Raw genomic sequence first — 26,153 nt, 5'->3', positions numbered from 1 at the left:
AACAGTTATTTGATTCTTTTTCTACTGTGAAGTGAATTTTGGGGTGTTGGCTGTTTAGGTAGGTGACAAAAGCATCCAAAGTGTCTTGTCCATGGGGCCAGATGGCAAAAACATCATCTACATAGCGTAACCACACTTGTGGCTTGTATGTAGCTGTGGTAAGTACTTTGTTTTCAAAGTGTTCCATATAAAAATTTGCTAATGGGGGAGAGAGGGGGGAACCCATAGCAATACCATTAATCTGTTTGTAGAATTTCCCCCCCCATGTAAAGTAACCTGCATTCATGGTAAATTGAAATAATTCAAAAATATCTGGGGAAAATTTAGACTTGATTAAATCAAGAGGGTCTATAAGTGGTACATTGGTAAATAAGGAGGTGACATCGAAACTAACCATTATGTCTGAATCTTTTAAGATTAGATTTTTAACCAGTGTTTTGAAATGGATTGAATTTTTTACAAAAGTAGAGGAGTTGCCAGTAAGGGGGGACAAGCGACTTAGCTAAATGCCGGGCCAGTTTATATATGGGGTTATCTATGCTATCAACTATGGGGCGTAGGGGAATATTAGTTTTGTGGATTTTTGGTAATCCATAAATACGGTGTGTTTTAACATGAATTGGTTTTATTTTCCTGTTGATTTCTTTGGGCCATGATGTCACTTTTTTCAGTAATTTTCGGACTTTTTTCTTTTGCGACATCGTAGGGTCTGGATGTATAATTTGATATGTGGAACTGTCACATATGAGATCTTGCATTTTTCTGTTATACTCTTCTTTATTCATGATAACTGTTGCATTTCCTTTATCGGCTTTTGTAATAATAATATTTTTATTATTATATAACTTTTTTAGGGCAGTTATTTGCTTACGTGGCATATTGCTTTTTTGGAGGCTTGGCCTTGTTTATAATATTTGCTATATCTAGCTGCACGTTATCGGCCATTGCTGGCAGAAGATTGTGGATACCCCGTTCTACTTTCATCATAATTTCTAGTTTAGGAATTTGTTTGGGCGTGACGGCAAAGTTTTGTCCTAGACTGAGGGCGTTCTTGGCTTCTTCAGTGAGTGTTTCTGACGATAGGTTTACTACCACCTGGTCTCGTCGAAGTTGCGGTCGGGACTGCGTATGTTGGCGAAATATAAGCGTTAATAAAACATCTTTGTCGATAAAAGTGTTTGTGGTGTTGTTAATACCGTGAAAAATAAGTCATGAATAACCATCAACACCTAAGCTTATGTGGTAGATTAATGATTCTGCACAGAGAAGATATTGTTTACAAAAGCGCGACGGTTCTGTAAGTTGAAACTGAAATTGTCCAGAAAATTGAACAGGTTAGCCTTCCTTAAATGATGCCGCGATAACGATATTATTCCATCTTTTCTGAAATTCAAAGAAAAGTTGCAATCAGCAAAGGCACATCATATTTATCGACAGGCGAGTTTAGCGCTTCTTCGAGAACAAATCGCCGCTACTCTGCATAGAGCTTAGTAAGCTAAACAGCTCTATTACAGCTCTACAACAAGAACTAATAAACATGTTAAATCCTGAAATATGGACTGTCCTACAGCACATCTCCGAAGTTGCAGCAAAAAAAGAATTCACAAAAGTAAAAAGCTAATACCTAAAGAAATTTGAACTCCTACAACAGCGTCAACATACGAAGTCCCGACCGCAACTTCAACGAGACCATGTGGTAGTAAACCTATCGTCGGAAACACTCACTGAAGAAGCCAAGAACGCTCTCAGTCTAGGACATAACTTTGCCATCACGCCCAAACAAATTCATAAACTAGAAATTATGATGAAAGTAGAACGGGGTATCCACAATCTTCCACCAGCAATGGCCGATAACGTGCGGCTAGATATAGCAAGTATTATAAACAAGGCCAAGCCTCCAAAAAGCAATATGCCACGTAAGCAAATAACTGCCCTAAAAAAGTTATATAATAATAAAAATATTATTATTACAAAAGCCGATAAAGGAAATACAACAGTTATCATGAATAAAGAAGAGTATAAAAGAAAAATGCAGGAAAATAAAACCAATTCATGTTAAAACACCCCGTATTTATGGATTACCAAAAATCCACAAAACTAATATTCCCCTACACTCCATAGTTGATAGCATAGATAGCCCCTCATATAAACTGGCCCGGCATTTAGCTAAGTCGCTTGCCCCCCCCTACTGGCAACTCCTCTACTTTTGTAAAAAATTCAATCCATTTCAAAACACTGGTTAAAAATCTAATCTTAAAAGATTCAGACATAATGGTTAGTTTCGATGTCACCTCCTTATTTACCAATGTACCACTTATAGACCCTCTTGATTTAATCAAGTCTAAATTTCCCCCAGATATTTTTGAATTATTTCAATTTACCATGAATGCAGGTTACTTTACATGGGGGGGGGGAATTCTACAAACAGATTAATGGTATTGCTATGGGTTCCCCCCTCTCTCCCCCATTAGCAAATTTTTACATGGAACACTTTGAAAACAAAGTACTTACCACAGCTACATACAAGCCACAAGTGTGGTTACGCTATGTAGATGATGTTTTTGCCATCTGGGCCCCATGGACAAGACACTTTGGATGCTTTTGTCACCTACCTAAACAGCCAACACCCCAAAATTCACTTCACAGTAGAAAAAGAATCAAATAACTGTTTACTATTTCTTGACACATTAGTCACCCGCCTTTCAGATGGATCACTATCATTTTCTATTTACAGAAAGCCTACACACACAGGAAGATACCTACATAAACAATCACATCATCATCCAGTCCAACAGTAGGGCATTTTAAAAACACTTGCACCAACGTTCCAACGATACAGCTCTGACCACTGAACTCCAGTACCTGCACCATACGTTCTTAGCCAATGGCTACAATCCCTACAAAATAGATATAATACTACATAGGCCCATTACTCTGCCCTCCCCTAATACACAAGAATACAACATTACAATTTCTGTTCCCTATATCAGAGGTACATCGGAAAAGATATCCAAAGTATTGTTGAAACATGGCCTTCGCACCACCTTCAAACCTCATGTCAAGCTGGCAACTCTGATCTGCTCACCTAAGGATAAACTTCACCCTTTAGCACACCCAGGAGTGTATGAAGTTCCATGTGACTGTGACTTGGCCTATTATGGGCAAACAGGAAGATCAGTGAACATCCGCCTGGAAGAACATGAAAGATACATTCGCTACTATTACTATGGCAAGTTGGGACTGGCAGACCACGCTTTGGACACTCCTTCACACAGGATTAGATGGAGGAAAATGAATGTGCTATTTAGGAGTCGTTATGGATCTGAAAGATTATTTTTTGAGTCAGCAATTGCTTTGAAGAATTCTCTTAACCTTAACAAATATGGTTGCATTAATTTGCCAAAAATTTGGGAGACGGTTATCCCAAGAAAAACTCCAGGATAACTGTTTTTTTTTTTTTTTTTTTTTTTTTTTTTTTCTCCCGTTAGAGGGCGCCAAAAATAGGACTTTAGATCTTTTGTCTTCTGCAATTATATTGTTTCACTCACTCACTGTTGCGTTTACATGTGTGTTGTGCTCTGATGATGCTGAGTTGAAAATCAGCGAAATATAAGCATTAATGAAACATCTTTGTTGATAAAAGTGTTTGTGGTATTGTTAATACCGTGAAAAATAAGTCATGAATGTCTCTGTGTGGGCTCTTAATAATGGATTTAGGTTTTCAACAGAAAAAAGTATCTATGTACACTTCTGTCGAAAATGCACTCATCACCCAGATCCTGAACTAAGAATGGGACATACTGTTATTGCAGTAGCTACAGAAACCTAGTTCTTGGAATTCATCTTTGACAGAAAACTCACATTTCTAGCACACATTCGTCAACTAAGAGAAAAGTGTAAAAGAACTTTGAACCTCCTTCGCACTCTATCCTCTACTGAGTAGGGTGCTGATCGAGTTTCATTGCTCCATCTTTATCGTGCACTTATACGTTCAAAGCTGGATTATGGGTCCCAAGTCTATGGTTCGGCAAGACAGAGTAACCTACGATGGTTGTAAATACTTTTTGGCTTAACTTAACTTTTCTGCATACATATTATTCATTAGGTTAAATCTGACCAATTGTGTATTACCATAGGCCTTGATCTTGTATATTTGTATCACCCTACTGTAATTTTGTTAATATGCAAATACCATAATACTGAACTTAAATTTTATGCATCAATGCTGTATAATAATTCCTTTCTGACTCTTTAAGTATTAAAATAATAATGTCTTTAAGTATTAGTATATGAAAATCTTATTAGATGTAGACACTGCTTTCCTTGACTTTTGTTTTGTATATACATATGTTAACCTATAGTCATCTATTTATTTATTGCTGAAATCTCTGCAGTAATTTTGTTTATATGCAGATACTGCATCACTTAACATACATTTTGTGTATACATTTGCTACTTTATTTTTCGAATAATCACGTGCTGTAGGACATCTTACTTACTTGTGTACTTTCTAGTAATTCTGTTTATGTGTATTACTAAATTCTGTTTATACTGCATTGCTAAATTTAATTTTCATCTATGCATATTGTATAATAATCCCTTTTTGCCTATTTTTGTACTGCTATAAAGGCATCTATTATAATTTTACATATATGTAGATACTGCATTCCCTGGCTTAGTGTTTTATATATTATATATTAACTTATATTGTTAACTATTTTTGCACTACAGTAATAACCTCTGACCTTGTGTGTTGCTTTGTCCTCTGCAGCAGTTCTGTTTACCTAGAGATGTTGCTTTGTGAAACTAGATTCTTGTACAGACATATTGTTTACAATTTTCTGTAAATGCTAATTGTAACCTTTAGTATGGCACAATATGACCTTTGTAGTTTTTGTGCCAAATAAACTATAAACCAAACCAAACCTTTTGATGTGTTTTGTTCGGTTATAGTTAACTAATTGGTGCATGTTAGTATCTGATATCGGTTGGCTCATTTTTTCTAAGTAAATAACTGTCAGCTTTGGTAATTATTATATCTTTATTTGTTCCAAGTGATTTTATGGCTGTTATTTCTTCTTTAATAAGATTATTCTTCAAAGGCTTATTAATGTTGTTTAAAAGAATTCTGGACATTTTTAAACATATTTTCTCTGCTATATTAGCAGGAATGGATTTTAGGCCTCTTTCTATACAATAACTAAAATCAAATTTATTAATTGACCTTGGTGTAATTGCAAAGTTTAGTCCTTTTTCCAGAAGTGTAACTTCGCCATTGTTGAGGAGATGGTTGGACAGATTGATTACATGGTTGTTGTATATTGACAGTTGGCTGCTGCTCACATTTCTTCATGGTTTCTGCTTGAAACATCACTGTTTTTGTGAGTGGTTACTCTTCAGTCCATTGTTTCTGTGTTGTTTGCTGACTTTCTGTTGTTTAAGACTTTCGAACTTAGCTATAAGTTTGTTTTTATCCAGGATGTACTTTGCCAAGCTGTCAGTTATTCTTTCAAGAATTCCCCAACTATAGGATTTATGTAACCTTATAGATCTGATTTCGAGTTTAAAGCTTGATTTTGGGCAAGGGCTAAATTTTTGTAGATGTTCTGTATTTATTATGTTTATAAGGCCTTTTTCCATACAAGTATAGATGCAGAGTGCTTTGCCTTACATGAATTTTCTTTTTTTGCTGCAATTGGGTATCAAATAGTTGTCTGTAACATTTTAAAATGTCTAAATCAATTAACCAAAACAAAAATCCTGATTTTCAGCTTACCATACTGATTACACCACTTGCAGATGAAATCTCTATGGATTATGACAATTCTTTCTTTCATGGTTACATGATAATCAGCAATCATTATGAATAATTATGGAGACACATTACTATGTTTTAAGAACGTACTTTAATTAAAATTAAAATAAAATTCTACTTATATCAAAGTCATTTTCAGGAATATATATATATGTACACCAGATCACAAGCTACATTGGTACATACTAGTGGGCTGAGAATAACTGCTTGGTCAGCTGTTGACTATAGCCTGACCTCTGGTGCAAAACAATAAATAAAATAAAATAACATAGAATATAATTATCTTAGTAAAACTACATCAGCAGTTATTTCTTTCTTATAGTCCTGTTACTTTAAATTTCCGTTTACTGCCTGAGAGTTATTGTGTTGTTATCCAATTATATTTATTTTCTTTTGGTATTCACTATGTAGGTTATTTTCTTATTTCCAGATGTTATGTGGATTGCAGGTGAGTCATTAAAATTGGAACTTTCAGCTGTCATTTTTGTTGAGATTTGGCTGGTTGATAATCATTTCATAAGCTTCCTTGAATTGACTTTCATATGATGTTTTGTCTGATAAGGACTGAGCACCTTTCCTGTCAATCCAGTGCCATGTTTCAAGTGCATGGTCAGAAAGACCTGTTTTTCCATGGTAGTAGGGAAAAACAGGTCCATGATAGTTTCTGTTTTGGGATTGTTATGGCCTGTTAACCTATATATGGCAAGTGCAGAGTCTACTTTTTATTTTCATTGGTGGTTTAAATGTGGCCTTAATGTTCTATTTTTATAGTGTATTGTCTATTCCATATGATAATCCTTTTATGTAGGTAATGGCTATGGCCTTACTATAATCTTTTTTATTTTTGGTTGTATTTTTATGAAGGATTATGGATTGTTTTCTTGTTGTGGCCATTTTTTATAAATATGTTTTTTATATCAAATTCATTATTTAGAGGCTGCTCATCAGAGCAAATTGTTACATCTCTGTTTCTTAGGGTGCTAATAACGCATAGTTTCTGTGTAGGGTGGTGGTATGAATCCCATATAGTAACCTCTCATATAAACATTTTTCTCACTGTTTGCCTGATTTCATTGTTCATCCATTTCCCTACTACTTTGTTTACAATGTGCAACTGGTATACAGTTGTAGATTGCTTTGTCAGATGTATCCTAATTGATCCAGTCTCCATTAATCTCCTTATTTCCACAGCCCATAAATCAATGGTATTACTATTTGACTGCAGAGGCTTTCCATAATTGTCCATACTTATAATTCTACACATATCCCCCTCTTGAGAGATTCATTCCCATTTGACCAGTGATTTAAATTTGGCTATAAATATATTTATGTGTGACTAAATCTATGTCTTTTTAGATATTACAGACATGTAATATTTAGATATTACATGTTTCTGATCTCTATTATTGATCTCTGACATGTCTATGCTTTCATGTCAGAGATATATTTCAGTTCTAAAAATGTGGAATCATGGCGCATGAATTACACGTTAACATTTTACTCTAGGAAACTCATTTCTAAAATTTCAAAAGTAAGATCTTTTTATTGAATTTTAATGTAATTTTATGCCATTTTGAAGATATTAATTATGAGATATTGTCTTAAATAAAGCATTTTTTCATATGTGACAGTTTCATGTATAGATAATGGAATTTTTAATTTATATTTTTAGAACAAGTAATGGAAAAAGTACTGTAATTAATTCAATGTTACAAGATAAAATTCTTCCAAGTGGTTTAGGTCATACCACAAATTGTTTCCTTCAAGTGGAAGGTTCAGATTCATCTGAAGCATATTTATTAACTGAAGATTCTAGAGAACCTCAAAATGTTCAGGTATTTTAAATGCTATCCACTTTTTAATTTTTATACTGAAACTTGTAGGAAACCACACACACACACACACACCAAATACCTAGCTTACCATGCAGATTATAATAGCTACAAAAATCCCATCAAGAAATCCAAATATCACATTGAAAAGGCAAAATGCAGAAAATGTTTCTCATTTGAAATGGTCTTGTTTTGTTAGTCCCTTGCCAAGACCATTGGGTACAATTTCTGCACTTTCCCCCATCTCACAGCCATATGGTGCTATTCATAATACAACCTTTGATAAAGCTAACTTCTTGGCATCAATTTCTGCACATTTGACATAATTTAATCACCTCCTACCATACTGCCAAGAGTGGTTCATTTGGGTCTACATACCTATATGCCAAGGTTATGTGTGAACACTCCCCATGAAAACTGAAATTCTGCAAAAAATCTTCATTCTCGCCCAAACAGCCATAGATGTTTTCTACATATATACGCTTTATGCAACCACTTACAATTAACAGGAAGATGTTTAAAATATTTTAAATTTGTTTTACAATAATGACTAACATTTTAGATCTATGTTTCGAAAAATACCATATCAAAATTTTATTACATAGTTAAGAATAAGGCATGCACCACAGGATTCAGTACTCCTCACTAGTAAGAGTCTCAGTCTTGAGATGACGCAGGATTGGCTGATGTGAATATCTGGTTCGGCCTTCTGTTTGATGGCTATACATGTTAACATTAACCACTCTCTCATATAGATGCACTGACTTCTTCTAGAATATTGCCACCTCATCGGTATTGAAAACCTGTTTAGAGTTTATATTCCTTCTCCTTGATTAGCTTGCTGAGTTGCAAAGGGCAGGTCTTAGCAGCCTCAGGATCATCTGAAGCAGACTTTTGTGTGATCTTTTATGTTATGGAGTGAATAATGTCTCATTAGATTCAGTTTGTTTAGAACCATGGGTATTTACATAAGCACAGTAACATTTAAGCACAAGTAGCCTAACACTAACTGCAAGACTTGAAAATGTAATTTTGTGACCGACGGTGCGAAAACATGAATCTGCAAATACAGATCCCATGAATATGGAGACCTGACTGTATACTGTATCCTTTCTCTATTTGTTTGCCAAAAATGACATAATAAAAATTTCATATAGATAGCTTCAGTTCTAATCTTAATGGTATCTCTTTCCCTTCTTGATAGTGATCTGGAAATAACACCCCCTTTCTATATTTTTCTGATACTGTGCCATGTTCATCTGGCATCTACACTCCATGAAAGTAAGCCTATATTCATCTTATTCCAAAATGAAGGCTCTAATAATCTACCATTAGACTATTGTTCTGACATCTCAGTTTTCTCTTAGAAATAATTGACAAAAATCATCAGCAGTCATGTTCATTACCTGGAGATGGACCTCCTGTTGGTGATGATGACAATTAACCAGTAATCACCAGCAGATTCTATGACTCTCAGTTGACATCAAATTTCCCAGTATTAAAAGTTTAGAGAAACTATTTCCTGGAGGCATCTAATCATGCTTGAAATAAAGGCCTGTTTTTCTAACTATCGTCTTATAGATTATCTTCTACCTTTTGTAATACTGGGTTGCATGTTTCTTCTCTTTCATTCAATACTGTCGATTAAGATAGGTTCTTTTCTTCACATTTCTCTACTGATACCAGGGCTCTGTACTTTCACTCACTCTTTTCCTTCTAATACATAAATCACCTTCTCTCACTAATCTTGAATCTTATCTGTAATTTTGTTAATGACATGAAACTTTATTCCTCTTCTCCACTTGATAAATCTCACAATGCTCAAACTTCCAGGCCTCAAGATATTATATAACACTCTAAACATAAGCCTTAATATAAGCATTAAACACTGTTCATCTTAAAAGTGTTACCTTCTTTGCTACAAAACACTTATCTTATTGCTCCTAAGAAAGTCTTCACCTCACCTCCCTTTAGCTGTGTGATAATGACCTGAGATTTCTCGTTCTCAGGCAGTAATTAAGGCAGCTGTTGAAATTATGAAGCCTCTGCTTCCTATTGCACTATTCCGATATGACATGCTGGCATTAAATTGTCCACAAACAACCTAGGAGTGGTCTGGGTGTCATGCTTAGAAGAGTAGTCAACGTATTAAATGTATTGAAATTCGTCTTCTGACCTTTATCCTTTCCTGGCATAAACACATCATATCCCTAGCCTTTTCATCTTCCAAAATTCCAAAAAAAAAAATAGTCCTTATCCACTCATAGCACTACTTCTCACCTGTACCAGCTAGATGCTAGCCCTATACAGAACCACCTGAGATTAGAATACTTTTTATGTATTTGGGGTAATAGTGCACCAAATACCCCCCCCCCCCCCCAAAAAAATAAAATAAAAATTCTTGATACCATCCAGATGAGGAAGTTCAGTTAATTCAGTCACTTACAGATGTTCTTATTTTGAACTACACATTTTATATAAAGGTATTTCCATGGAGATGTTCTTCTCTGGCTTCCATCATTCCTTCTCTCCTTTTAAAAGATTTAAAAGGAGAGAAAAAATGATAATCATGGTTAACATTATTTATCTTTCAGTTTATCAACTTTTTTTATTTTCATTCTTTCCATCCATCTCTAACTTCTGGAACAGTATTTCATTGTATAGTGCTCCCCAAACACAAGTCACCTTTCTTCTTTGTTTATAACCATCTTCCCATCATACATAGCATTAAAAAAACAAAAATAAAAAACTTTCCTTTTTTGATTGCCCTTCTCTACAGGAATAAATTAAGAATTCTCACAATGAGATTACCAGAATACTTTCATCAGTGAAATGTCCAGTCATATTAAAAGTTTTTTCTGGAATAACCACAGAAAAAACAGAATTACAATATCGATTCTCGTGGAAAGGCTTAGATGTTGGTTATGCATTTTTACTAAATAGCTTAAGGAAATTACAACGTATACTAGGATATACATTAAAATAAATTTTGATACACTTCCAATATTTCAGCAACGTCACGTTGCTGAAATATTGGAAGTGTATCAAAATTTATTTTAATGTATATCCTAGTATACGTTGTAATTTTCTTAAGCTATTTAGTAAAAATACAATATTGATTAACTGGAAACTAGTGTGTTTCACATCCATTATGACATACTTTATCTGGAATAATAAGTACAATTATGGATGTTATTAAAGCAGATTTACATCATTGAAAAGAAAAATTGGAACATAACAGTTTCCACTTAATCAATATTGTATTTTTACTAAATAGCTTAAGAAAATTACAACGTATACTAGGATATACATTAAAATAAATTTTGATACACTTCCAATATTTCGGCAACGTGATGTTGTTAGCTGCTTGTAACTTACACGTGAAAGAATCGTTATTTAGATGGCAAGTGTGGTGTCAACCTATAGTGCTGATCAACCATTAGTACTTTGTATAGGTAACACTGACGAAGACATTTTACAAAGAATTGCTAAAGCACACAAAATTGTTTCAGTTTATTAAACAAATTATAGAAAGCATCAAATATTACAGTTAAAGTGAAAATTAATGTCTATAAATCTATTGTGCAAGCAGTACTGCTTTATATGGCTCTGAAACTTGGAAACTTACCAAGGCATAAAGTAATAAATTGGACATTTTCCAAAGCAAGTGTTTAAGAAGAATTTTAAAAATCTTCTGGTCAAATACAATTACTAATGAGGAACTTTTAAAGAACTTTTAAAGAAAACGTTCAAGTCACTAGACGAATCTCTTCATCTAGTGACTTGAAGAAAACCTTCTCAAGTCACTAGATGAAGAGATTTGCCTAAGAAGATTGAAATTGACTGGACATGTTCTTCGCATGGGGATAAACAGAATTCCCCAAGAGCACTGAGTTAGGCTCCAGAAGGAAGACGCTCTAGAGGTCATCCAAAATTAACTTGGAAAAAAATGAACATGAATGAATTCAAAATGAAGGAGGCAAGGTGGGGGAGAGTTGGACAGAAACAAGAGTAGCTGCAAGGGACAGGGGCAGATGGAAAACCAGCATTGCAGCCTTATGTGCCAGTAGGCACGGAAAGACTTGATGATAATAGGTTACACCTATTATATATCCTAACTTAGAATAAAGCCTTTGTAGGAGTATTATTTTCTTTAAATTTTTGTATGTGACTGTTATATCTGAAATATGCCATTTTGGTTTGCCATAAGGCCTTGCTTTCCATTTTTAGTATGGAAAGCAAGGCCTTATTTGTGCACATTTAAATCATTTATTAAACTTCAAATGTAGGGAGAAGAAAAAATTACCATCTATAAAATTGCTGAATGAAACACGACTTTGATTTTATATGCTTCTTACAGTGATATATGCTCCCCTACTTTCCTCCAGAGAGGTGGGGGACATTTTTACCCACTAGTTATCCATGAACATCCCCTGAGGGGTATATGTCAGGAATTTGATAATGATGAGAGTCACTCATGAAAGGTTGAGAATCTATAGTACTGTGAATATCAACATTTGATGGCTAGAAAAAAGAATGCTTTTTTTTTTTTTTTTTTTTTTTAAGGATTGCAAATTATAATTCTTTATTTTAAAAAATACCATGGGATATGAATGTTTTGCATCCCCCCCCACCCCATTGCAACCTGAAATCTTTCTTGAAATTATGAATTAATATTGAAATGGTACCTGATAATGCACCATAATTTATCACCATCAAATTCCTGATATGTATTCTGTTTTTTTTTTTTTTTTTTTGGGGGGGGGGGGGGGGGGAATACAAGAATCTTTCATAGGACTAAATCAGCGTTTCTCAACCTTTCTAAGCCCAAGGATGAGTAAAATGCCTAAATCATTTCTACGGACCACTAAGTTACAGAGATGTAGCTGGGGGGGGGGGGGGTAATACGCCCCGGACAGCATTTTTTTTTGGTTTAAGAAATCTTACCATACTGTCTATAAAACAGCAATTGAGTGATGAAATAGACTTCGACAATGTTATCAGTGATTTTACGAACAGAAAAGTAAGAAAAATAACATTTTAGAATGTTGGAATTAAAGTATTACTTCAAAAATAAGCATAGTGTTTTTAATTTATTTCCCTGTACATCGTTTTGACGTTTTGTAATTTTTCTAAATACCAATGGAAATTACCAACATTTCGGAAAACCTGTGCCATTTATAACATAATAAATCTAAATGCATGTTTTGAATACATATGGAAACATAATTAATTAAATTGGAAGTAAACGATTAAAAGTTTATCAAATAAATAATATAATATACTTATGTTACTACTTACTTTTAATGAGATGGTTGAGCTTCTCAGCCCTTGCAGAGTTGCTGGATATCTGGCTCAATATTGGTCAACTTCAGTCGAAGATGGCAGTCACACACACTAAGACGAAGTCTGTATTTTATTTTTTATTTGAAGGAGCGATGAAATCCTTTTTCACAAAGATTGGTTGTAGAAAACTGCATGATGATTTTCAATGCTGCTTCAGATAATTCTGAAAATTTACTTCTCACTGAAAGCAAGATCTAAAATTGAGCCAAACCAAGATCACGGAATTGCATTTTAAGTCCACTGTCATTTGACAGCTCAATTAACTGTTTCAGATTTTTGAGGTGGTCACAAACCCTTTCCAGAAACTCAGAATCAACAAAATTATCATTTTCCACTAAAAAGGATTCCAATGTTGGAAAAGGTGCAGATTGTCTGTCTTTTACATGATTAATTCATAAAACCAGTTTTTTTTCTCGAATGCCTTTGTTTTGTTGTACGCATCAAGAACAGTTAAAGAATTTCCTTGAAAGGAGAGATTTAGTTCATTTAATTTCAAAAAAATGTGTGAAATATAGGATAGTGTTGATAACCATGCTTTGTCAACAAGGAGTGATGCAAAATCAGAATTACATTCATTTACAAACAATAAAACTTCGTGCCTTAATTGAAATAGCCTTGTTAGTACTTTGCCCCTAGAAAGCCAGCGAATTTCAGAATGAAGCAAAAGTTGTATATATTCACTGCCCATTTCATCGCTGAGTACTGAAAATAACCTGTTATTTAATGGTCGAGCTTTAATAAAATTAACTAGCTTTACAACGTTGTATAGCACAGTTTTAAATTCCGATGACATTCCTTTGGAGGCTAACGCTTCCCTATGTATGATACCCAATTCATATCCGACCATAGAAACAACCCCACTATGCCTGCCTGTAAGGGCACAAGCTCCATCCAAACAGAAGCCTATACATTTTCCCCATGGATCCCTTTGTGTATTATGTAATTATTGAAAGTGTGAAAAATTTCTTCTCCATTTGTTAGGGATGGCAAAGTTCTACAAAACAGAATATCATCATGAATGTTATTAACATGCGCATATCTTACGTAGCATATTAACTGCGCATCATTTGTAACATCTTGTCTTTTTTTAACGGATAATAAGGGCTCTTCTTTAACTCTTTCGATTAACTGAGATTCTACGTCACCTGCCATATCATTAATTCTGCGACAGACAGTGTCATTTGAAAGTGAAATCAAATCAACATCTTTTAGTAACTTGTTGCCAAACATAGTTTTTACCACATCTTTTATTGCTGGAAGTAGCAAATTTTCTTCAATAGAATGAGCTTTACCTGTTTTCACTATGCACAAACTCAGGATGCTTCCAGTGCCTTGCTATTAATGGAACCCATGGCCGAAACTATATCTTTCCCATGATTTAATGTCCCTAAGTGTCGCTGAAAAAATTTAATTGACTTATTTTTCACATCACAACGTTTAATTTCTAAATGTCGTCAGAGTTTCGCAGGTTTCATGCACTTGTTCGTCAACACTTCTTAATACAAAACATGTTGAAGTTTCTGTTCACTTTCATCTCCACACCAAGTAAACCCAAATTCCAAAATGAACTGTTATATTTCCTACTGTATTTTTTCTTTGAACTGCTTGTTTCTTCTAATTTAATAGTATCAGATTTACTTGCTGTTACAACACTTGTATCACAATTAAGGTTAGCATCACCTGTTTCATTTGCTCTTTTTTTCATCAAAGTCCTAGTTATAAGCCACTTTTCCATTATTAAAAAACGTTTCTGAAAAATATATAAATACTGGGGCTAACTCAGGATACACTTTGTCCAAGTATCACTTAGCACTTCTGAAGATATACAAAATGTGATTGGAAACCTGAGCTTCTGGGAAGGAAGCTCACTCTAGCTGATTCGCCTTCAGCTGGAAAGCTTTGATAAAGGTTCTTTGTCACCTAGATAGGATTCAAATCTAGGTCTTTCCAACCAAAAAGCATTGCTGAAATTGATTGAGATACAGAGGCTACTCAAATAAAACACGAATATTATAAATGCATTCTATTTGCTTTTTTTAACAAGCAGCAAAGGCAAAAAATTACTACTACGCTCAATTTATTAAAGGTTTCTGGAAGGTTGAGAAAGACTGGAAGGTTTCTCTTCCAGTTTTTCTTAGCTTCTTTTCAAGTTTACTTGCATAGCTCTTGCCAGGAACACTAAGAAGGAATATTCTTCTGTAATTTTACATTCTGTTTTACTTTTCTCATTCTAGAAAAGCTATGTAGAGTTCTGCTTATCCGCGATTAAGGTAGAATCCAAACTTTGATCTTAATTCTGGATAATAATAATTATTTTATTATTATTATTTGACACCTCCAGGGAGTCCAAAGGCTCATCGAGGGAGACCACCTACTCTACAACTATTTCTACACCACTCAATCCACCAACTGACCACAACTACACCAATGCCATCTACTGCCGACCACCACCACTAGTATTTCCACAGACAATCACAAACATCCATGTCCACGGCAGGATTCAAACGTGCAGCCAATTATGCAGTGCAACCATTGTAAAACTCCATATTTGAGCCGTTTCGATTAAATATTGTTTACTCCAGTTGCCTTTCCCCATTACAGTTTTTTGTTGGTGTTTTATACTTCAAGGATTGATATGTACTCCTAACTACATTTCTCTTTGCATATTTTCTACTACATCACACCTTAAACCTACATCACACCTACAACTTAAACACTCTCCTCTTTGCTGACGACCAAATAATAATTACAAATTCTGAAGATAAACTACAGAAAGCTATTTTAGATCTAAATGAGATATCCAAAGATTATGGTATGATAATATCAACAGAAAAATCAAAAACTATGGCCTTTAAAGGACAAGATCCAGCAAGAACTAAAATAGTAATAGATAGCAAGATCTTTGAACAGGTGAATTCATTTAACTACCTAGGATGTATGATCACATATGAAAAAGATATAAACGTAAAAATTGCAAAATATTTAAAAATAACTGGTGTAATTTACTGTATATTTAAACCAAACCTAGTTCTAAAACAAACCAGACTAAAAGTATACAATACATTAGCCTACCGGTCTTAATGTATGGAAGCGAAATCTGGACAATAAAACAAAAAGACAAACAAAGATTAACAACAGCAGAAATGAACTTTATGAGAAAAACTGCAAAGTATACCCTATTTGATCACAAAAGAAATGAAGAAATTATGAAAGAATTAAACCAAGAACCAGTAATAGAAAAAATTTCTTATTTCTTGCATCTTCTATCCATGTGAATTTGTGACCTCTATGTTGGAATGCAAGAGTGATGAATATTCTATGGCCTGAACATAAATAGCATAGGCACTTATTAGTTTTGCTCTTTCCTCTACATTTTCCAAGAACATTCCTGTGTCTGTTGTTTATTTCCTATTCTGCTGTTTAAATCTCCAACAAGGACCTGCTTTTTGCTTTTCTACTGACTCAAAAAATGCCTCCATGTCTTCCTTAGTAGAATCTTATCTGTGGATCATAGCTCAAATAAATCTCTTGTCCAGTTTCCAACCGTTGATGTTTGCTCACATTATTCTACCTTGAAATTGCCTACCATTCAGAAAGCTATCTGTGTGTATAGTGTTGAATAGCACACCTGCTCCTTCCTTCTCCTGAACATTTTTGCCTAAATTGTTATTTAGAAAATATCACGAGTCTCACTTGTTTTTTCATTTTTGCTTTGGTAATACAAATTAGTAATATCATAATGTAACTATTTCTCTCATCCAACTCCACTGTTACATTACTGCAAAAAATGAGCAAATTACTAAGAAGTGACCTCCTCTTCACAAATCCATGCAATCCTTCAGTAGGGTAACATATTTCTGTTCATCTGTTTCTGAATTCTTTCTTTAAACCACCTTTTCCAGTACTGCAACACTACTGAGATATTAACTGGTCTTCAGTTTGCTGCCTCTGTCTTGGAGCTTCCTTCTCTTCTTTCTATTCCTTTGGAACTTTCTGCCAGTGCTATGATGGCTTAGATTAGACAGCTGAATTAGGGTCTGTGCCAATTCTTTGCACTTTCCTGTAAAATATTGTCTGATATTTCATTCAGTTCCATGGCTATATTTGCATGAGAATTCTTAATATCCTACACACCTAAAGGAAAGGTATACGATAGGCATAGTGCAAATAATGATTAGTGCCTCCCCCCCCACACACACACTGAGTGTTCAGACTTCGTGGAGATGCCTATTCTGTTTAAGCAGTCCTACCACTTTAAGGTAATTCTCCTTACACATCTAAATATTAATAATGCCAAGTTCTTCTAATGCAGTCACGTTTGTTACAATCATATCCGCAATGTGCGAATTTGTTCATACATGGTAAATAAATAAGACAGTAAAATTTCCAAAATGCGAAATCATGTTAGTGTGCTTTGACTATGCTTTGTTCTACTGAATAATGCCAGGAGAACATGAAAAATGCTACCCAGCTGAACGCAATGACCTGCAGAGAATACACAATGCAATCACATCTCTCTTACCTCAGTATACCCACATGCATTGCCCTACAGATGTGTATCGCACTGCTCTTTCAAATTTGTCTACTTTTCATGATAAAAGTATTTAATACAGCATCCCAAACATGAGTATGCATTGAAGCAGTGAATGGAAAGGAAATCCTTAAGTGTTGAGGAGAAGCATAAAGTAATAAAGCATTTTGAAAGAACTGAGAAGACGTGATCTATTGAGAGCAAGACCTAAAGAAATCTACACATAATGCACCATCAGAGACAATGCTGCAAAAATATAAGTAACTTGCTTAACAGGAACAGCAGTGAGTGCAGCAAAGTCGATTACAACTAGGCTAAAGAAATAAAAGGAATGAGAAGACTGCATGTGTTGATCAAAAACCAAACTAAAAAACTCTCACTCACAGTTAATGAGAAAGTATTAGTTATATTATATATGAACACTTAAAAGAAAAAATCTCAAAAGCCTGCAGAAATGTCTTCTTCGCTTTATTATTTATTAGGAATTTAAGATGTTTACAACTGGTAGCATTTTTATTGTTTTTACTGTATTACTTATGAGACTTTTGAGGTTTTGAATGTTCTGCTCACAACCCTAATTTTCCTGTAAGTCCTGTTATTTTTATTGTGAAACTTTCATAACACAGCTATTTTTAGGAACACATATAAGGCATTATTGGAGAAACGACATCTTCATTTTTTATTTAGTTCTGCTGTTGATGCCATCTATTTGCTGTACTGATTAGTGCAATAACTTTTAACTTCATTTCTTTTAGAATCCAGGCAATGACTTACTCAAGACCAAATAAAAAAAAAAGTTATATATTTAATACTAAATTAAAAAAGTATATAAATAGTATTAAATTAAAATTAATAACTAAAAATTATTTGGATTTACAGCCTTCGAAATAAAACTATACTTTGGGATCTCCTTTATCATTAGTGGATAAATTCATTCTTTCACTGATTCATTCTATTAATAGTTCATTTTACATGTACTTAGTCTACAGCATAGTCCAATGGAAGTCGAGAAGTTTTATATTTTGAGGACAGGTCTGATAAAGAACTTTGTAATGAAAATTTGCTGTTTTTGTAGGAATTTGATGTTCAGTATAGTTGACTGAATTATGCAGTGTTTCCTTATTTAGCATATATTGATTGTTCCATTCATTCTCACTGTTTCACTGAGTATAATTATTATTACCTCAGGCAATCTAATTTCAAGAAGATTGTTGGGGAAAGGACTGACCTGTATTACTTCAAGATTTGGTTATAAAATATGAATGAACACAGATAGAAAGAAAGATAAATTAGGAGTAGGAACATCTAGACCATGCAGAGTTTTGAAAAAGATGTATCCTGTTACAGGATACATTTTTTGAAAAAGATGTATCCTTTAACATATAAGACTGTGGATATTAAATGTGTGAATAGGTTTATTATAACATATTTTGGCATGTTCTAGAAGTATTATTGTGAAAAGTGCATAATTATATTACCAAGAAACAGTTTAAGAAGCCTACTCTTATATGAAATAAAAACTCTTAAGATTTTCCCCTAAGTCTAAACAGAACCTTCAAACAAAATATTGATTTTCTTTGAAGTTCAGATCTGTCTGAGATTCATTCATCTTTTGATATAATTTATAATTCATATTCCATTTGAAATGGAAATCGGTTATGAAAGTCTTGAAGTTATTGAAAATGTATAGACTAAACATACAGTAAATATTCAATAAATATTCTTTAAGACCATCCTCCAACTATAAGGAAATACATGTGATTGTTTTTTTTAGTGTGCATCATTGTAGCATATCTATTAAAATAGACATCCCACAAAAAAAAAAAAAAAAGTCCAGAAGTTCATTATGAAATGCTGTTATTTTATAAAGGTATTTAAATTTTTATTTTAAGGTAAGATGTTTTGAGATGTTATTTTTTAATTTGACCGCTGTCTTGCTTGATTATAAAATAAATTTATTTAGATCAGACATTAGCACATAATGGTGTTCACATGATTCATCATGTTGAAATTATAATGGTGTATGTTGATTCATATGAGGAAAGCTAATATTACCACTGAATTTGTCTTGTTGTGGAATTAATTTAAGTGATCTTATGAAATGAAGAAATTCTACCATTATGGCCACTTTTGTTTCAAAGCTAAAGCTGATGAACTTTTGTTCACTGTGGAATGGAACTTTATTGCTGTTTTAAGCAAAGTGCGGAAACCAGTAATGATGGACTAAAGTGGAAGGTGCTCTATTATATATTCAAACATGTACAGAAGGAAGAGAACATTAATGGATGTCACTAAGCATGGAGCTGTTTTGAAGGAGAGAGAAGGGACACGGGAAGGAGAATTGTGGTATTTTCTATATCTTCAGTATATAAAGATTGAACAGCAGATAGAAGATGGTTAGAAATTGAAGGCTGAGAGACAATCCTTTAAAAAGAGCCAAGTGTGAAGTTTATTATAGTTGTTAATCCATATAGTATTCATTCATTTAAACTGAAAGAAACTTTTAGTTTAAATGAATGAATTTTGACTTCATAAACTTTACGGGTTTCATATAAAAATGAAACCCATAAAGTTTATGAAGCAGGAACTTGTTTTATTTAACATTCTAAGTCTGAAAGGTTATTTTAAACTGTTGATATGGTTTTAGTAATTTCGTTTCAGTTTTAGCAAATTCATTGAAGTTTACCATGATTTTCATATTGAAAGTGAATTAAGATATTGAAGTGTTTTAAATGCAAGAAGAAGAAGAATTTAACTGATTCATGTTGCTGTTATACCACTAGAAGCAGTTTGTAGTTTTTTCTCATGTGTAAATTCTAGAGAATAAAAATTCTAAAGAAAGCAAGTGACTAAAATATCAGAATTTTGTTTGGAGAGAATAAAGATAGTTTATATTATATAATTAAAAGAGGCAATGTAGAGAAAGTGTTTTCATACAGTTTCATGTTATGATCTACATTGGCTCTTGCATGGCTACATTGATTTTTTGTTTTTTATTCGTTATATATATATATTATTATTATCATCATCATCATCACTTAGAGAGACCGCCAGGGAGTCAGGGAATCATCGAGGAAGGCCACATACTAGATGCACCAGCTATCATACTTGTTCTTGAATTCATTCACACTGCTTGCACATACAACATCCAGTGACAATCCATTCCAATCATGCACCATCCTATGAGAGAAAAAATCAAGATCTCGCCCCCTTCTTAACGGTATTCATTCTCCGCTTCCAAAGATTCCCTCTTGTCCTTTCTCCACCCTCCATAAAATAAAAAATTCCATTAACTGAAATCCTGTATGACCCTTTCAGAAGTTTGTAAGTCTTAATCATATCATCCCTTGTTTATCCTGTTTGCTAGTGTCTGCAGTCTACAAATTCTCAAACTGTCTTCATAATCAGTATTCCATAATCCTGATATCATTTTTAACACACTCTCCTTTGCACTCTCTCCACTTTATCAGAATCATAGCAAACCAGGAGACCACACCTGTGCACACTAGTCCAAGTGAGGTCTTATCAAGGCCTTGTAAAGTGGCAAAATGACATTCTTATCTTTACATGTTAAAGTTCATTTCAGCATTGCAATTATCTTTTGAGTGTATTTGCAATCTTTGTAAAGTGGCAAAATGACATTCTTATCTTTACATGCTAAAGTTCATTTCAACATTGCAATTATCTTTTGAGTGTATTTGCAATCTTTGCTACGTGGCTTCTGAACTTCAGCTTGCTATCTACTAACACTCCAAGATCCCTAGGCTGCTCAGTTTCTTCTAGCATAATCCCACCAATATAATACAACATTGGATATCTAATCATGCAAAGTGCATGACTTTACATTTACTGACGTTGGACTGACATCCATTTTCTCATGCCCACAGTTCCAGCCTATTCAAGTTATTCCAAGTACTGCATACCAGCTGCATTCCCTACCTATCTTTGCATCATCAGCAAATATAGCTGTATGTCACCTGTCAAATCCTTCCAAATGTCATTAATGTACAGATTGAATAACAGTGGACCAAGGCCTGATCCTAGTGGTATGCCACTGGTTACCTTAAATCTTGCAGACTCACATCTCCCCGTATACCACTTTATCTGTCAGTCAGCCATCCTCTTATCCACACTAATATTTTATAATCCAAACCCACATTCTACAATTTATGCAACAGTCTTCCATGCTGTATTCTGCCAAAAAGCCTTAGCAAAATCCAAAAGTGTCATGGTGTATCCATTCCCCTTGTCTAGTTCAATGGTAACATTATTATACAATGTGAGCAAGTTGCTAAAACGTGACCTTCCCTTAGTAAACCCATGCTATTGCAAAGTAGAGATTATTCTCAGTCAACCTATTTCTGAATGTGAGCCCTAACCAACTTTTCCAAAATCTTCACCTCCACCATGCCTGAGATACTGATTGGTTGTTAGTTGGATACATCAGTCTTTGCACCACACTTGTGCATTGGGATTACCATACATTCTTTCCACAATATATATATAGAGTCCATCCATCAAAAAAAAAAAAAAAAATACACACTTTATGGACTCTTTTCGAAGTTGGATTGAATTATGGTAGCAATGTGTACTATGCTGTTCTCTCAAACGATGTTGTTACTCACATGAATACTAGCATCAATCAACATGCTAGTATTCATGTGAGTACTAGAGTACTACAGTCAACACCATAGCCAAGGAAGCAGGAATTGTTGCTGTGCGAGGCCTCCCAGATCTTCCCTTGTTCACATCACACACGTTACCATGGGTCTCAAACTTATCATGGATATATCAGTTGTCAGGCGTGTTGGAGGTTGTGTTGCAAACTGATGCCTCCATTATTGTTGAACTTCAACAGCATTCTCAAATTTGAAATACCATTTTAAAATGGTCTTGCATTCCTCGAACAGCAATCGTGTCTTGGCCATTTTGTTTGACTGTCCTACTGGTCATGTGTTGATGCTAGTATTTATGTGAGTAACGACATCTTTTTGAGAGAACATCATACTACACATTGCTACTGTAATTCAATCCAACTTTGGAAAAAGTACATAGATGACATCTGATAAAGTGTGTATACATTTTTTTGAAGGACTCTGTACACACACACAATTTTGTAAATTAAGATATTTTTCTTTCGATTATAAAGATGTCTTTAGACTTAGTCTTTTATTTAGTTAAGTAGTTATTAAGGTATTTTCTTAAGAAAATAAGTCATATATCATATCCTGATATATGGAATCAAGAGAGTAATTTTCAGATGGTGCAGATAACAGGATTGTATGCATCGAAAAGGAAGTAAAATAGCAGTCTCTGTATTTGTCATTCTTCTATTTTTAGTTTTTGATATGTGGATCCATCAGTAACAGGATGAGTAATTATTATGGGCTTCAGCTTCTGAAGATGTAGATTAGAAAGAGAAAAGAATATGTAGGGGAACATAATGGAATTCATACATTCACTAAAAGATCAAATTAAGATTAAAAAAGATCAAAAAGATCAAAACTTGCGAAGAAATTATATTCTTGTTTAATTGTTTATTATTATTATTGCATCACACCTCCAGGGAGTCCAAAGACTCATCAAAGGAGGGTATCTACTCTACAACTCCTTATCTCACTACTCCACCCACCTTCATCATCATCTGACACCAATACCATCTATCGCCAACTACCACCACTAGTACTTTCAAAGACAATCACAAACATCCATGCCCACAGCAGGATTCAAACCTGTAGCCTTTTGGCTGCAGAGTGGATACACTAACCACTTGGCCAACCAGGCCAGCAACATCATAGCAGAGGAAACAGGTGAGCAAAGTATAAGCAAACAAAGTTTGTATGTGAAGTATCTTCACATCTAGCTTGTATATATAGAGGCCAATGACTTCACATTAATTGCCTTAATATCCCAAAATACAAAACACACATCCTTTCAATCATGTATAATAATATGCATTATGGGAAGGGCTATTATACAACTGATGAACAGGCCAAAGGAGAACCAGATTGTTTCTTTCACTGTGTAGCAAATGAAAGGAATAATGAGTATGGACTTGACTGAAAGGATGTGTGCTTTGCATTATGTGTGAAGTCATTGGCCCCTATATATACAAGTTGCCTAGTCGTGAAGATACTTCACATGCAAACTTTGTTTACTTATACTTGGATAAACAATTAAACAAGAATATAATTTCTTGGCAAGTTTAATTTAACTTATAACCAAGTGAAAAACTTTCTCTCACTGAGAGATCATTCTCAGAAACAGCATGTGATTGAGAGTGATCAGGGTTTTAGAGTGCTGCATCTGGTGATAGTATTAGTTGATTGTTTGTAACCAAATTAATTGATTTAGTCAATCAGTTTAATTTATTTTGATTGAGTAAATATCCCACCATAGGCATGGATGTTTATAACAGCCTTCTCTGGATGAGCTTGTATAGCACCTTGAGTTTATAAAGGCTTATCTTTAAAAAAAAGTAATCATTTTTGTCTTCATGAGATGTGTGATCATGCATTCTTGACCTGAGAGGTAGTTAAGCATGTAAATTTTCCATTAAGAAGGAATATATGTGGAACTAGAAAACAGAGTGCCACGACATGAGAAATGTCAGGGAAGAATGTTGGTGACATGTATGAAATCGTCATTTGTTTGTGGAAAGCAGTATTATATTGTATTCGTGGTTAGTGGGATAAATTTGGTAGACATTAAATGGGTTAAAAGGAACATCATCAAACAAAAGCTAAAAAAAAAAGAAAACAAGGCAAATGTTGCATAGAGAATCTAATAGAGAAATGTGATCAGCAAGTATATAGGAAGTACAAAGCAGAGGCAAGAAGGATAACTAGCACAGAAAGGAAAGTAACATTGAATAATATAATGAAAATTAACTGATGAACAGGCCAAAGTAGAACCAGAGTGTTTCTTTCACTGTGTAGCAAATGAAAGGAATAATGAGTATGGAAGGACGACTTCAGTGAATTCATATTATAGAGAACTGAAAGAAGCATAAGAAAAAAAGAGTTGCTAAGTAATCACTTAGCAACTTGCATATAGGCATGACGTAAGTGAAAAATGGAAGTGTTTAGAATATCAAGAAACATAACTGTGAACGTGTTTAGAATATTAAGAAACCCCAATGTAAATCCTCTTTTGATTAGATGGGATATTGACTTGTATGTTACAAGTAAGTGCAAGAGAAATAAGATAATTCCTCCTTGCGTAATGGAATTTATAAAGAAGTTTAATATAGATTCCCTTTTAAATTTTATTGACATTAAAATTGGGCCATATTAATGGAATAGTTAGGTAAACAAAATATTGTATTTAGGTATAGTAGATTTTCCAAAAAATGTCTCTCGATTCAATTGGTATAAGGTGTCATTATACAAGAATGCTGCTATAAAGTATACCTCTTTATAATTATCTGCATGATTTTTACTTGCATGTTTATTAACTTGTATTGAGAGTGAATTATAATTTATAATCTGATTATATATCATTTTAAAATGTTGCCAGTAATGATATATACAGTCATACCCTGACTTACACGAATCCGGAGTTACGTGGTTTCTTATATGTACGTATTCCCATTCTGCTTCACACCTCACCACTAGTTGTATCTTTCAGGCACCGGCCGCATTCGCCAGTGTCGTACATGCTGTGAACAAGCACTGACGTATTTTGCACGATCTCCATTCATACACAATTTTTTTAGTCTACAAACCTTGCAATTGTTTAATGTTATGTTTTTGATAAAAATTTTATCACATAAAAAATAATAATATCATCCAAAAGAAGCAAGTCCGATTCTTCTACAGCTTGCATGGAAAGAAAAACATTGACTTTGGAAACAAAACTCAATGTTATTAAGGATTTTGAAGGCGGAATGAAAATTTGTGAGCTAGCAAAGAAGTTCGATCTACAGGAATCCACAGTAAGAATAATCATAAAAGAAAGGTTTACAGATTTTGGAGGACATAGATTCTAACAAGGAATGAATTGTAGCCACAAGACAAGGAATAAAAAAAAATCATTAGCTTGTTATGAAGAAATTTTGCGTAACAAGAAAAAGACTTTATGCCGTCAGATGAATCTATTAGATTTTATGAAACCATCTACATCGAAATAACTTTCTTTTTTTTTATGTATGAAAAACTACAATTATGATTATATTTCTTAAAATATATAGGTGTTTTTGTAAACCTGTGGTCTCAATTGTTTGTTTGTTTGTATATATAAATTACGAATGCAAAATTATACCCCGAGTTACGTGAATTCGACTTACACGCTTTTTTGTTGGTCACACCTACCGCATAACTTTGGGGTTTTACTGTATTCTGAATATGAACTGGAGTTTCAGTTTTATGCCTGTAGGATATATTAACATTCACTACTGTAAACTTATTGTTTGCCCTAATGAACATTGTTTTGAGGTAGTGAATTGTATTTAAGTGGGTTACATTGTTTGTGAATAACTGTTGTAAATCCTGGTATGTGACTGTATTGAGAAAGATTTTTTTTTTTTTTATGTTGAGTAATAAAATTAAGAATATTTTCATTTGATATTCTGAATATTTTATAATTAATAGTATACAGTTGATGTCAACTATAGCAAACTTGTAGGGTC

At 33.8% G+C, this 26,153-nt stretch overlaps 1 protein-coding gene across 1 annotated transcript in view; it reads left to right on the top strand.

The window, feature by feature from the left end:
* Marf (Mitochondrial assembly regulatory factor) overlaps positions 1–26,153 on the top strand; it is a 373,692-nt gene that overhangs the window by 78,218 nt on the left and 269,321 nt on the right. Inside the window, exon 4 of the mRNA XM_090399591.1 lies at positions 7,488–7,650. Within this exon, the coding sequence (XP_090255717.1) occupies positions 7,488–7,650 (163 nt within the window). The remainder of the gene's footprint in view (positions 1–7,487; positions 7,651–26,153) is intronic.

The sequence above is a fragment of the Typopeltis vanoorti genome, chromosome 10, assembly GCF_054136105.1.
Source record: "Typopeltis vanoorti isolate ZY-2024b chromosome 10, IOZ_Tvanoo_1.0, whole genome shotgun sequence".
In the NCBI taxonomy this organism is placed as follows: domain Eukaryota; kingdom Metazoa; phylum Arthropoda; class Arachnida; order Uropygi; family Thelyphonidae; genus Typopeltis; species Typopeltis vanoorti.
The sequence above is the reverse complement of the archived record's forward strand: the minus strand, read 5'-3'. Positions and strand labels throughout refer to the sequence as shown.